This window comes from Emydura macquarii, unplaced genomic scaffold (assembly GCF_026122565.2).
Source record: "Emydura macquarii macquarii isolate MOO-44397 ecotype Brisbane River unplaced genomic scaffold, CSIRO-AGI_Emac_v2 contig_3506, whole genome shotgun sequence".
NCBI classification, from domain to species: domain Eukaryota; kingdom Metazoa; phylum Chordata; order Testudines; family Chelidae; genus Emydura; species Emydura macquarii.
The window spans coordinates 2994504-3006354 of record NW_027133643.1 but is presented as its reverse complement, the minus strand read 5'-3'; the positions used below and the strand labels follow the sequence as shown (position 1 = coordinate 3006354).

The following is an 11851-nucleotide window of genomic DNA, read 5'->3' as shown; positions in this document are numbered from 1 at the left end:
GTAAGGCGTGCTTGGCTTTTTCACGTGCGAACCGGACAGGTCTGCGGGGGGGGGGTCACCTCCCCCCCCACACACACACACACACACTTCGGTGGCGAGGAAGGCACGTGCCCTCCAGGCCCAGTCCGGTGCTCAGCTCCCTGCAGAAGGCAGAGGCGTTGCACCTCGCGGACACGTGCGCCGTGAATTCCCTCAACCCGCCTGGGTTAGGGTGGGAGGCGGAGCTGTGCTCAGCACACCCGGCAGCAGCCCCCCTGGCCCCTGGGGAGAAGAGGCACCAAAGCTGCCTCGCCAGCTGGCAAAACCCAGCGTCCGGGAGGGTGGGCTTGTTGTGCCCCAGGATGGTGGGGGGGCCCCGTGTGACTGGTTGGGGCGCAGGGCGTTCCAGTGTTAGTGGGCGTCTTTCCCCTTGAAAATCAGGACGCTTTCTGCCCCCGTCCTCGGGTAATCCCAAACTGTGTCTTAGCCAGCCCGGGCCGGGGAGACACTGGGCCACATCCACGGCTGGCAGAGCAGAACCCACTTTTCCGTGGACGGCCACGAGGGCTTGGAGCAAAGAAATTGTAGAGTAACAACTAAAGGCTTCCTTGTGCAGTTATTTTAATGGCTTTGTTCGCTGCCTGAAGGGGGATGCTTCCATTTGTTCGGGAGCGGATTCATCACATGCCCCTTTCATGTGAACCAGAGGTTAACAACCTAATGAGCACTTGGTGAAGAGATGAAGCGTGTAAAGAGCCCGGTTTCCACACCCCCCCCCCCAAATCCTGCGCTGCTGTCTTGTGGATGTGCTACTCTAACCTCGGCTGGGCTAATGGTCTCAGCACATCCAGTGGGGAGCCCCTGGAAGGCAATCCGGGGTCCAGCAGTGCTCAGGCGGGGCAAAAGCAGCGAGACAGTCCGCTTCCAATACCCCACCAGGGAGCCGAGAGGGCAGAGCCGCGGTGCTACATATGTTGGGTCAAGTCTCCCCATTGTGAGCGTGTAAAAAGGTGTAAAAACTCAATCATCTGTAGCTCTTTAAAGGGAGGGCTTACCCGGGATTTGTTGCATAATGGATTGTTAAAAAAGTAGACGGTTGAATTAAAACTGTTCCCTAGTCACTTTTAATTAGACCACTCTATTTAATTAGCAAAGTTGAAACATGCAATTAAAATTAGCTCAGTTTAGCACGTAGTTGAAGGGAACTGGGGGGACGCGTCTCCGGTTCCTGCTAGAGCGAGTGGAAGGAGGCATGGCGGAGAAGTTTGAGTCTGGAAGTGAAACGAGGGAGGGGAGGTAGTGCACCCAGAGGCCATCTGCTAGGAAACGTTGAATGGTGAATCCGCTCCCAGACCGATCCTTCTCCGGGGGAGGCAGTTGCAGGGCGCCCGACTTCTCTTTTTACCTTTGAAATACAGATCTGCGCCCGCACCCACCCGCTCCGGCGCTGGCCGAGTCCAGCTTGTCTCGCAGTGCACTACATCCACCAGGTCCCCTCGCCTAGCACCCTGTAGTTAAGGACCACCATTTGTTACTGAAGGATACACCGTAGCGAAAACACGGTGGGACCCGCTACAGACAACGAGGCAGCCCCACATTGAAATTAACCATCCTGATTTTTTTCTACACTCCGTCCACGCTTTTCCACTGGGGAACGCGGCTTCACAATGTTTCAAATGTTGTCGAAGTCCCAACTAACGGAATCTCACCCTTCAATGAGCTGACGAGGCTGCATTTGCTGGCGGGGGGAGCAGTGTGCATATTTTGAGGGGCGGGGAGGGTAATTTTCATTCTTGCAATATTGGTTTGGGGATAATTACTTTTAATGTCAAAAAGATTTAGTTTAATATCATCTCTATTAGGCTGCTGGGCGGATAATTAAAAGTGAAGCTGAGAGCAGCAGGGAAACAGATGGCATTTGCTTACTTTGATTCAGTAGGTAAATAATGAAAAAGTCAATGGCAAACCCCCTAAAACAATTGAAACCTTCAAGAGCACTAACGTTAGCAGGTACTTACAAACTGTCCATTGCTAAGAACAAGATGGAAATACATTAAGCAAGAACTATATTTCTCTGGAATGCTCCCGGAAGCTACACCCCGGTTTTTTTCCCCCCTCTCTGTCGTTTCCCTCCTACTGACCAATGGAAGGTCTCTTTTTAATTAAGATTTTATTACTGTAATTGGGAATTGCTGCCTGGCTGTTGTATGCCGTTAACTCCCATTTTTGCAATGTAGCGATGATAAAGAATTATTAAAAAAATAAATAAATAAAGGCGGCAGTAGCTGTGAGATGAAGCATTGGCATTTATAAATACTGAGTCTTTTTATTAAGTTGTATCTCGAAGTTTTATCGAATTAAACCAGGTGGGGGCAATTTAATCACGTCCTTTAACGTCAAGTCTTTCTTAAGGCTCCCCAATGCAACTAAATAAGCATAATCATTAATACGTTTACTTCTTATATAAAGCAAATAGTCCCATCTCTTCATTTTTAACGAAGTTAAATTCTTTTCTACGCGTCTCTTTGGCAAATACTGTCTAAATCAGGAAACAAAGCTGAGCTCCAGTACACGTGTCCGATTTACTCTTATTAATAGCTGGTAAATAGCTCTTTAATAGCTAACACAAGGCGGTCATGCCAGGGGCCCGATCCTGCAGTTTTTACTCGGCCTTCGATGGGAAGTTTGTTCCCCACGGAGTGAAAGGGTAAAGCTCCCGAAAAGTTTCTGTTTCTACAGTGACATGATGGGGCGATAGGAAATGAAAAGTTCCCGGGCGCTTAACAAGGTCCAGCATGACTGCCCTGGGCAGCTGGAAGCATCGCGCTGGACACTAAATCCAGCTAGATACAAACTTCGCAGCTAAAGGACCATTGTTCCCAGAGAAGTCCGAAGCGCAGCGATCCGCACCAAATCCCGTACCAAGGGCCATGGGGGACATCAAGAAGAAACAATATCCGTAGGCACAGTCTCCCCCCCGCCGCCTCCTGTGCACATTGGTGACAACACCCTTACCTCTGCTCGGGGTCTGTATTTCAGATTAGCCAAGGTGCAATACACCAGGCCCTGTGCCTGCTCTTCCAGGGGTCCAGGCAGCTCGGCACAAAAGGAAACGTAGCTCCTGGGAAAACAAAAACACAAGCCCGCCTCATTGCTTGAAGGGGGTGGAAATAGCTCCCAAAGCCAGGCTTTGGGGCTTGCAACTTGTATTTTATTAAGTTTGTAAGTGTGGATTCCCCCCCCCACCCCCAGCACCTCGCTTGTCTACTCCTCGTTACGCTGAAAGCGATCGAAACATTGCTCCTCTTCTGGCTCGCAAACGAACAAACCAAGAAAGACACAAGACCAGAACTTTAGCTGGAGACTTTATTGTGTCTCTTCAAAAACAAAAGAGCCACGGTGGAAAATTAAACAGCGCAGACAACCCTGCCTTCACACGTATTACTGGTCTATCAGCGCCAGGGCCGGTACACAGCACACCCGCATCACGCTGCCGGAGTAGTCCAACGGCAAACTGTGCAAGTGAGGAGTTGATGCGGATTAGAGGGGATGCAGAACTGAGCTAATGTACAGGCAGTTTTATTTTGCTTGAATAAAACCTTTGAGACGTCTCCAGGATAGCATATATTTCAGGGCAGACACCTCTCCCGAAAAAGCAGGGAGGAAACACATGATTATTGTTAAAACTCTCCAGCCAGTTCAAAAGTGAGGCTGCGGCTCCTGGCTTTAAAATTCTTTAAAGACACTTTAACAAAAAAGTTGCAACTAGTCTGCAAATGTCCACAAGGAACCAAACTCGAAAGACGGAGAAGGGAAAGGGGCTGTTTGATTTAACTGTGCTGAGATTCGGCTTTAGAGCAACAATGTTTCCGGTCGAACAAGGATTGCTCGGATGAGTTTGAAAACGAGTTATGTTTAGACATAATCCGTAGAACGGTCACTTCGTATTCACATGTACACACCGCTTCTGCGTGTATCTGCGTACACACATGTGCGTGCGTTTGCAATGGGGGGGAGGGAAATTCACTGGATGAAAACCTAAGTAAAGACAAGCGATATAGCCCGCTAGCTTTTAACAATTGGTATTGTTGCCAACCACGTGCTGCTGCCTAGGGCCGCTTTAAACCCTCTGTTAGAAAACATTTTTCAATAAAGAGCAGCTATGGAGATGTTGGAGCGACACTGCAGCTAGTCCAAAAGCTAAATGTAAGGAAGTAGTTTGTATGTAGAGAAATCTAGACTTTTTAATTGGGATACAAATGATATACGAACTATGTGTAAGTACATGTGTCTATATTAGTCTCTTGTGTAAATATAGTATAATAATTCTGTATCTATATATATATCCACACACGTATGATACAATATAGATACAATATATAATAGACTTAAATAAAGAGACATATATGGAGATATAGGTAGGGTAGGTAGATACACATATATATCCAATCCATTTAAAAATTCTCTTCCTGTTCTTGTAATCTCACCAGGGGGATGACAGTTTGATGAATTCCTGTAGAAAAACTATTAAAATCCAAGTAGCTGGTTTGTGAGTGGCTATTTTTGCCATAACAATAGCTCCAAACTATTTCTATAATACAGTAGGTCATTTAAAAATACCTGTAATGCAAAGGGTAATCGAGCACTCTAATTTAAACGGAAAGGGAAGAGAGGGGAAATCAACCTGAATTGCGTTCTGTGTTTGGTCGTGATCACAGAATGCCGCAGGGAGCTATTTGCAGATAAAATAAAAAAAACCAAACAAGTAATTAAATATCGCTGCAAGGACGAAGGGAAATCTGCCCCCCCCCCCCCCCGCAATAAGCTTAGATAAAATACAATATAAAACGTTGCCTATTCAGTATGATCTAATTAAACGAATTCCCAACTAAACCAGGGGCGCTGATAAATTCTCCCCGGAGAATAAAGTGAGTGGTTGCAGATAAAATTAAAGCAGTTATTTTGACTTCTTGGCTGCATTAAATAAAGGTGTTATGACACCTAGCTACGAGAAGCGGGTGGCAGCTTTCAACACCCAAGCTCAGCAGTCCGAAGGGAAAGATCCTACTTTATATTTTTTTTAAGTAAGAAGAAGGAGGCAAACATCAGAGAAAATACCGAAGTGTCTCCGGGATGCGATGCCTTGCGAGTGTATTTCTCAGCAAAGCCCTACTCAGTAAAGGTAGAAGAACGGTTACAAAGGAATATGCTCAGCTGTTATTCCCCAAAAACACCAGCTAGCCCCTTAAATGACCGTCTTGTCCGGTTTGTATTTTAATACCGACAAGGAAGATGGGGGAGGTTAAAAAAATTGAAGCGAACGAAATGATTTTAGTTCTTCGCATACTCCGCTGGGAACCCAAAGGTTTTCAACCAACCTATTCAGAGCACTCGCAGTGCTTCAACTTGCCTCCCGAGCACAGAAACTGCCCGCTCCAGACGGAGGAACCGTGTCATTGTACCCGCTTAACTTCCTGAGCGCCCCGGAAGACTCGATTCGCTCCGTAACTAAGCGGTGTAAGCGAGATCTGAGCTGTGTTACGTGCCATTCTCTCAGCGCGTTAGTGACTCTCTAGTCATAGGCGATTGCTTATATGTTCACTCCTTGGTGTTATCAAGGGGCGACAAATGAAGGCAGCAAAAAATCACAAGACATTAACCAAAGAATTATGATTAATAGTGAGGCGCCTTCGTGTGGAACAAAGGGATGGGAACTGAAGCCAAAATATTCCTTCCAGCCAAGGAGAGCGGTGTTAACTTCACATCCCGCCCTCCCAAAGCCCAGACCTGCTACCTCCTCTCAACCTGAGTGCCAAGGAGAATGACGTCAAACCAGGGGGGCTAACGTTCACGTTAAAAGACAAACTGGTTACCAGCACGAAAGCCCGGTTGTTCAAGGCTAAATCCCCGGTTTGAACTGTCCTGTGGAAACTAAAAAAGGGGCCTGTTGTATTTGTTACTAAACAAACAGCGAATCGTTAAAACCAGGAGAGAAACAACGAACTTCGGGGGGAACTTGATTCACTTCTCCATGTTTGTTTTAAAAATGAAATAACAATGGAAAGTCACACTCACCTCGCCAATACCGCCTAGTGCAGCAGTGCTGATAAAACGCATCTGCATTTGCAAAGTGAGTAAAACAAAAAAAGTTGTACAACCAAATCGCCGGGGGTGGGGTGGGGTGGGGTGGGGAAACCTTAAATTGAATTGTCACTCTGCATGATATATTGCCTCCCCCCCCCCCCCTTTGACAAGTGACAGGGTGGAAAATCTGAAGTGCAAACCACACCAACAATTCGCAAGGCAACTACTGTTTTAAGTGGATTTAAAAATTACCAGGCAGTGAGAAATCAGACAGATTTCTCTCTCTCACACACACACACGGAAATGGAAACTATTTGTCGTGATTTTTCAATGCAACTCCCTGCTAGGACCCTCCTCGTTTCCTTAAAGCCCAGTTTATTTGAGAACGGCTTCGGGCGGACACTGTAGACAAGCCAGTGGCCAATCAAAGGGGCTCTTCCCTCCCCTGGCCAATGGCAGGCGCCACATTGTTGTCAAATGTTGTCTAATGGAAACGTACGGCGCAACAATAGAGCGAGTGCTCGCGGGCGGCGCGGCGGAGATCCCTATCTCCTGGCAACTCTCGGCCTGACAAGTGTCACCCGTGCGAACTTGAGCCGCGTGCGGGGGGACCGGACCGGGGCTTGGCTCTGCAGCTCCGCGCGGCCTTCGACCGACGGGTGCCGCCGCCACCGCCGCCTCTGCCCGGGGGGCAGGAGGGGCGCCGATTAGCGAGGCAGGGCGGGCGAGGCTCTTTCGCTGCGGGCCAGGGGAGGTTTGAAGTCGCGGGGCGCAGGGGCGGGCGGGCTGCGTGTTCGGCGCTGTACTTGCTTCAGGCGGCTCGGAGGCGCGCAGTTGTCCTGCGGGGGAAAGTCACGGTCAAAGGGCAGAGCTCCCCCGGGCCGCTGGTTTTGGTTTGTTGGTTTGTTGGGGGGCTTGCTTGATTTTTGCAGGGGACGGTCCCTGCGTTGCAGGGCTGGTGGTTTCTGTTTTTGAGCCGGACACGGTCGGCGTCAGGATGCGTGTGTGCGCCTGACTCCCGTCCGGGGGTGGCTGGCCAGGGGTGAAGGGGGGGTGCTTTTGAAAGGGGTCAGCGGAGCCCTGCCGGGGGGGAAGGGGTGAGTGGTGACCCCCCCAACTAAATTACCTCGATCCGGGCAGCATCGGGCGGCAGAACCTCGGGCAAGGGTGAGCCAGGGCCAGGCGGCCCGGGTCTTTGCGCGCGCGCTGCGGGGCGCAGGAGATGGGCTGCGCTGCGCCCCGCCGGAGGTGCGCGGGCGGTAGCGGGCCGAGGGGGCTCTAGTGCTGTCTCCGCAGCGAGGAGCCCGGTTCGCTCTCCAGGGCCTGGAGGGGATCGGGGAGCCGGGGGGGGCTGGACGGTATTTCACCCCCTGAAAAGCCATGGGGGGGCGGGGGTGGCAGCGTCTGCAGGACAGGGACTCCGCGTGTTGGGGCGCGAGGGGGGCTTAATAGAGCCCCGCTGTTATTAGAGGCCCGGGTGTTTACAGTGCCCGCTCCCGGGGGGTTTATTGAGGAGACCCGGGTGTTTATAGGGCCCGGGCCGGGTGGGGATTGAGCGGATTCTCTCGTGGTCCCCAGGGGCGCTGCTTTGCGGGCAGGTGTGCTTGTGTCTGGGCTGTTCCCGCGCAGCTGCGGGCTCGTGGGAAGCTAGCGGCCGGGATGGAGCTGAGATCGGAGCTGCCCAGCGTCCCCTCGGGGCCCCCTCCGGTGCCCCCGAGCTCGGTGGCGGCCGCCGCGGCCGCGGCCGCCGCCAGCTTGCCGGTGAGCATGGCCGGCAGCCTCCTGCGCGGCCCCCCGCTGCTGCTGCGGGCGGCCGAGAAGTACCCGCGCACGCCCAAGTGCGCCCGGTGCCGGAACCACGGCGTGGTGTCGGCGCTGAAGGGCCACAAGCGCTACTGCCGCTGGAAGGACTGCATGTGCGCCAAGTGCACGCTCATCGCCGAGCGCCAGCGCGTCATGGCCGCGCAAGTGGCGCTGCGCCGCCAGCAGGCGCAGGAGGAGAACGAGGCCCGCGAGCTCCAGCTGCTCTACGGCACCGCCGAGGGGCTGGCCCTGGCCGCGGCCAACGGCATCATCCCGCCCCGGCCGGCCTACGAGGTCTTCGGCTCCGTCTGCAGCGGGGCCAGCGGCGAGGCAGGCGCTGGGGGCTCCGGTAAGGGTGCGACCCCCTCCCAGGGGCTGCTACGGGGCTGTGTCCGTCCCCACACACGTCTGTCTGTCTGTCTGTCTCCCTCCCCATACAGCCCCTTCATACATCCGTCCATCCCTGTCCACCTCCTCCATGCATCCAGCCCCATGCACCCCTCCGTTCATCTCCATAACCTCATCCATCCAGCCCCATGCACCCCTCCGTTCATCTCCATAACTTCGTCCATTCATCCCCATGCACCCCTCCGTTCATCCCCATGCACCCCTCCGTTCATCTCCATAACCTCATCCATCCAGCCCCATGCACCCCTCCGTTCATCCCCATGCAACCGTCCATTCATCCCCATGCACCCCTCCGTTCATCTCCATGCACCTCCTCCCTCCCCCTACACCCTCTCTATCCATCTATCCATCCAAATGATGTCGCCCTCTCTGGTTCATAGGGAGGGGGTAGTGGGAGCTGGTGGAAAACCCACCCTGGGTGATTGGTGTCAAGGTTGGGTCCAGGCCAGAGAGGGCCTCTCCTTACTTCAGGCTGGGGAGGGGGGCTGGAAGGCAGGGAAGTTGCTGGAGAGGGATTGAATCCAAGGCAGAGTCCCGGCCCCTGACTGGGTCCCCACTTTCTCTGTGTCCCGGGACACAAATGGGGGCCAGCAAAGGCAGACACACGAAGTGCCTCCAAGTGCGTCCGGTGGCAGAAATCCAAGGGGCTGGGGGACGGGTTGGGGGGAGGGGGGGCTGAGTACCCAACCTCCGGCTGCCGGGCCCCACTCCCCCTCGCCATGGCCATGTGGGGCCGAGAGGCGGCCCGCGGCTCGGGGGTCGGCCGGCCTGGCGGGGCCGGGCCGCGCTGGGCTCCGGCCGGCCGCCGCGCTGACCGGGCTCCTTCCTCTCCCCGGCAGAGTCCAAGCTGCAGAAGTTCGAGCTCTTCCCCAAGACGCTGCTGCCCGGCCGGGCCGTGACCCCGCAGCAGGCGGGCGGGAAGCCCCTGTCTCCGGGCGGGGAGTCGGGGCCGGCCACCTCCTCCCCGGAAGCTCGCCCGGGCTCGGGCTCGGAGAACGGCGACGGCGAGTCCTTCCTGAGCTCGCCGGTCTCCAAGGGGCCGAAGGAAGGGGAGGAGAGCCCGGGCTCCATCAGCCCGCTGGGCTCCGACTCCGGCTCCGGCTCGGAGGAGGCCGAGAAGGACGAGCCGGAGCAGGACCCCTCGCCCTCGGCCGGCGGCCGCCAGCGGACTCCCCTGGACATCCTGACGCGGGTCTTCCCGGCGCAGCGGCGCGGCGTGCTGGAGCTGGTGCTGCAGGGCTGCGGCGGCGACGTGGTGCAGGCCATCGAGCAGATCCTCAACAACCGCGGCCCGGACAAGGGGCCCGACGACAGCTGGGGCCGGGAGGCCGGCGCCCTGCAGCCCGGCCCGGCCGCCGCCGTGGCCGCCGCCGCCGCCGCCCACCACCGGCCCTTGATCGCCGGCGCCATGAGCCCGGCCATCGGCAGCCTGGGCAGCCGCTCCGCCTTCTCGCCCCTGCAGCCCAACGCCAGCCACTTCGGGGCCGAGGCCGGCGCCTACCCGCTGGGCACCCACCTGGGGCTCAACCCGCTGCGCCTGGCCTACTCGGCCCACAGCCGGGGACTCGCCTTCATGGCCCCCTACTCCACCGCCGGCCTCATGCCCACGCTGGGCTTCCGCCCGCCCCTGGACTACGCCTTCAGCGACCTCATGCGGGACCGCTCGGCCGCGCACAAGGAGCAGGTCTACTCCGGCGGGCTCTACGGGCCCATGGTCAACAGCACCCCGGAGAAGCAATAGACCCAGCCCCCCCTGCCGGGCCGCCGAAGGGCCGGATCCCAGGCCTTCCCCGCGGCCAGATCCCAGCCCACGGCTCGCACGGACTCTCGAGAGACGGAGCTGTGTATAGGCAGGGAGGGGAATACCCGGGCACAGGTCGGTCTGCTCCCTCTGCCCTCCTCGCCCATTCAGCGGCCGGGCAGGGTGCGGAGCGGGGGGGCAAAGCTGAAAAATAATAGGTGTGTTAAAGAAAAAAAAAAAAAAGGCGGTAAAGGTGCACTTTCCTTGTTGAGATGTTTGTCCCTCTCTTTGTTGCTTATGGCCATAAGCATGGATATCCTTGGTGCATTGTGAGGTATATATATATATATAAACACACACACACACACACACATATATATATGTATACCAGCAAGTGTATGATGTTATAAAATGGAAATCTAAGTTATTCATGTAACTTGTAGGTGAACTTGGTATTAAAGCTAAAGGTTAGACAGCTCTCATTGTAACACTGACCAGGTATATAGATTAAATATATTGTAAAGTTGAAAAGACTCCCTCCCCCCCCCCCCCAAGAAATGTTCTAATCTGTATATAACATTGGAAAGTAGCTATATTTGTAACTGTCCGTAGGACCCAGCCGCCAATGCTGTAGAAAGGTTTCATGAGCCTCTTCATTTGTGAGCCGCAAGAAAATTGCTTTCTGGTCCCCATGTAGCAAACTTCTTGCTGTTTCTAACTACTCCTTTCTGTGTTTCCATTTCATAGAAATACTAGAAATAAATGTTATTTTCTATTTAAGAATCAGTCTTCTAAATGGCAAGTGATATTTTATTAGAAGACGGAACAGTGTTCTAGCAAACCCAGTTAACAAGTAAACTCAGTATTTCAGGCCGATTAATGCAAGTCATGTAGGAACTTTCTGAACATATTTATGACATTTTATGGCATGGTTGAAGCAGACAGTCTGATGAGAATCTATACCTTCAAAAACAAAAACAACAACAACAAAACTCAACGCGACAGACCGGAGACATTTCCTTGTCCATCAAAATGTCAAATCATTTTATTTCTAGTTTCATTTTTATTTGTTTAGAACAAATTTGTCAGGTGCATTTTTTCCAAGGGGATTTTCCAGTTTGGGGCTTGCTGATTTCTTCCCCGTGTTTAGACAATCTGATATTGTCCCAGGGGAAGGCAAAGAGCATTGTTAAAATAGCTGTTCGCTGTTGCATGTAGATAGATGCCGGCTCGTCCTGCGCCCGAAGCGATAACGGGGGTACCAGTTCTTTTAATTTGATGACTGCGCTCCAGATTTCAATTGCTTCTGTATGACCAAGATAAGCACCGGGCAAATAATTATAACAATCGTGTGAATTAATAATATTAAAGACAGGTTGTTTAGACAGCAAAACTCTTCTGCTACGGAATCAAATCGGACAAAACGAAATCAGCTTGTGGGGGTTTTGTTGGATCTTTTTTAAAAATTCATTTCATATGGGGACCGACCCTGATGTCTGGAAACGCCCGCTAATTTCTGGAGGAAGGGCACCCGATCGATACTGGCGATATAGCGTCCGATTATTCTTCAAGGCCAATCGAAGAAATGTGCTATTTCCCCTCTGTAACTGAACATAAGAACGAGCATCAACAAGAGCTTCATCCAGTTCTCCTCCATCCCCCCCCCAAAAAAAGTTAGTGGGAAGGATGGCGGGGATTTTCTTATCCGTCCTGGGAGTGTTTGGCCCAGGAAAACTATTACTCACAAAGAACAAGTTCAGTGCATGGTTGAATTAAGACTGTAAAAGCTCCTAAAATTGGTTGGTATGGAAACCTAATCCCACCAAACTGTTCTGT

At 53.2% G+C, this 11851-nt stretch overlaps 1 protein-coding gene across 1 annotated transcript; it reads left to right on the top strand.

The window, feature by feature from the left end:
* Positions 1-7503: 7503 nt before the first annotated feature.
* Positions 7504-10762, top strand: DMRTA2 (DMRT like family A2). The gene is made up of 2 exons (XM_067535457.1): positions 7504-8215; positions 9114-10762. The coding sequence occupies exons 1-2, from the start codon at positions 7723-7725 to the stop codon at positions 10013-10015; spliced, it is 1395 nt and encodes a 464-aa protein (XP_067391558.1). The 5' UTR covers positions 7504-7722; the 3' UTR covers positions 10016-10762.
* Positions 10763-11851: the final 1089 nt, after the last annotated feature.

Excerpts from the sequence above, each read along its gene's own strand:
- DMRTA2 (XM_067535457.1), top strand. The coding sequence starts at position 7,723 with ATGGAGCTGAGATCGGAGCTGCCCAGCGTCCCCTCGGGGCCCCCTCCG. Across the intron at positions 8,216-9,113 it reads GGCAGGCGCTGGGGGCTCCG|AGTCCAAGCTGCAGAAGTTC; the intron begins GTAAGGGTGCGA and ends TCTCCCCGGCAG.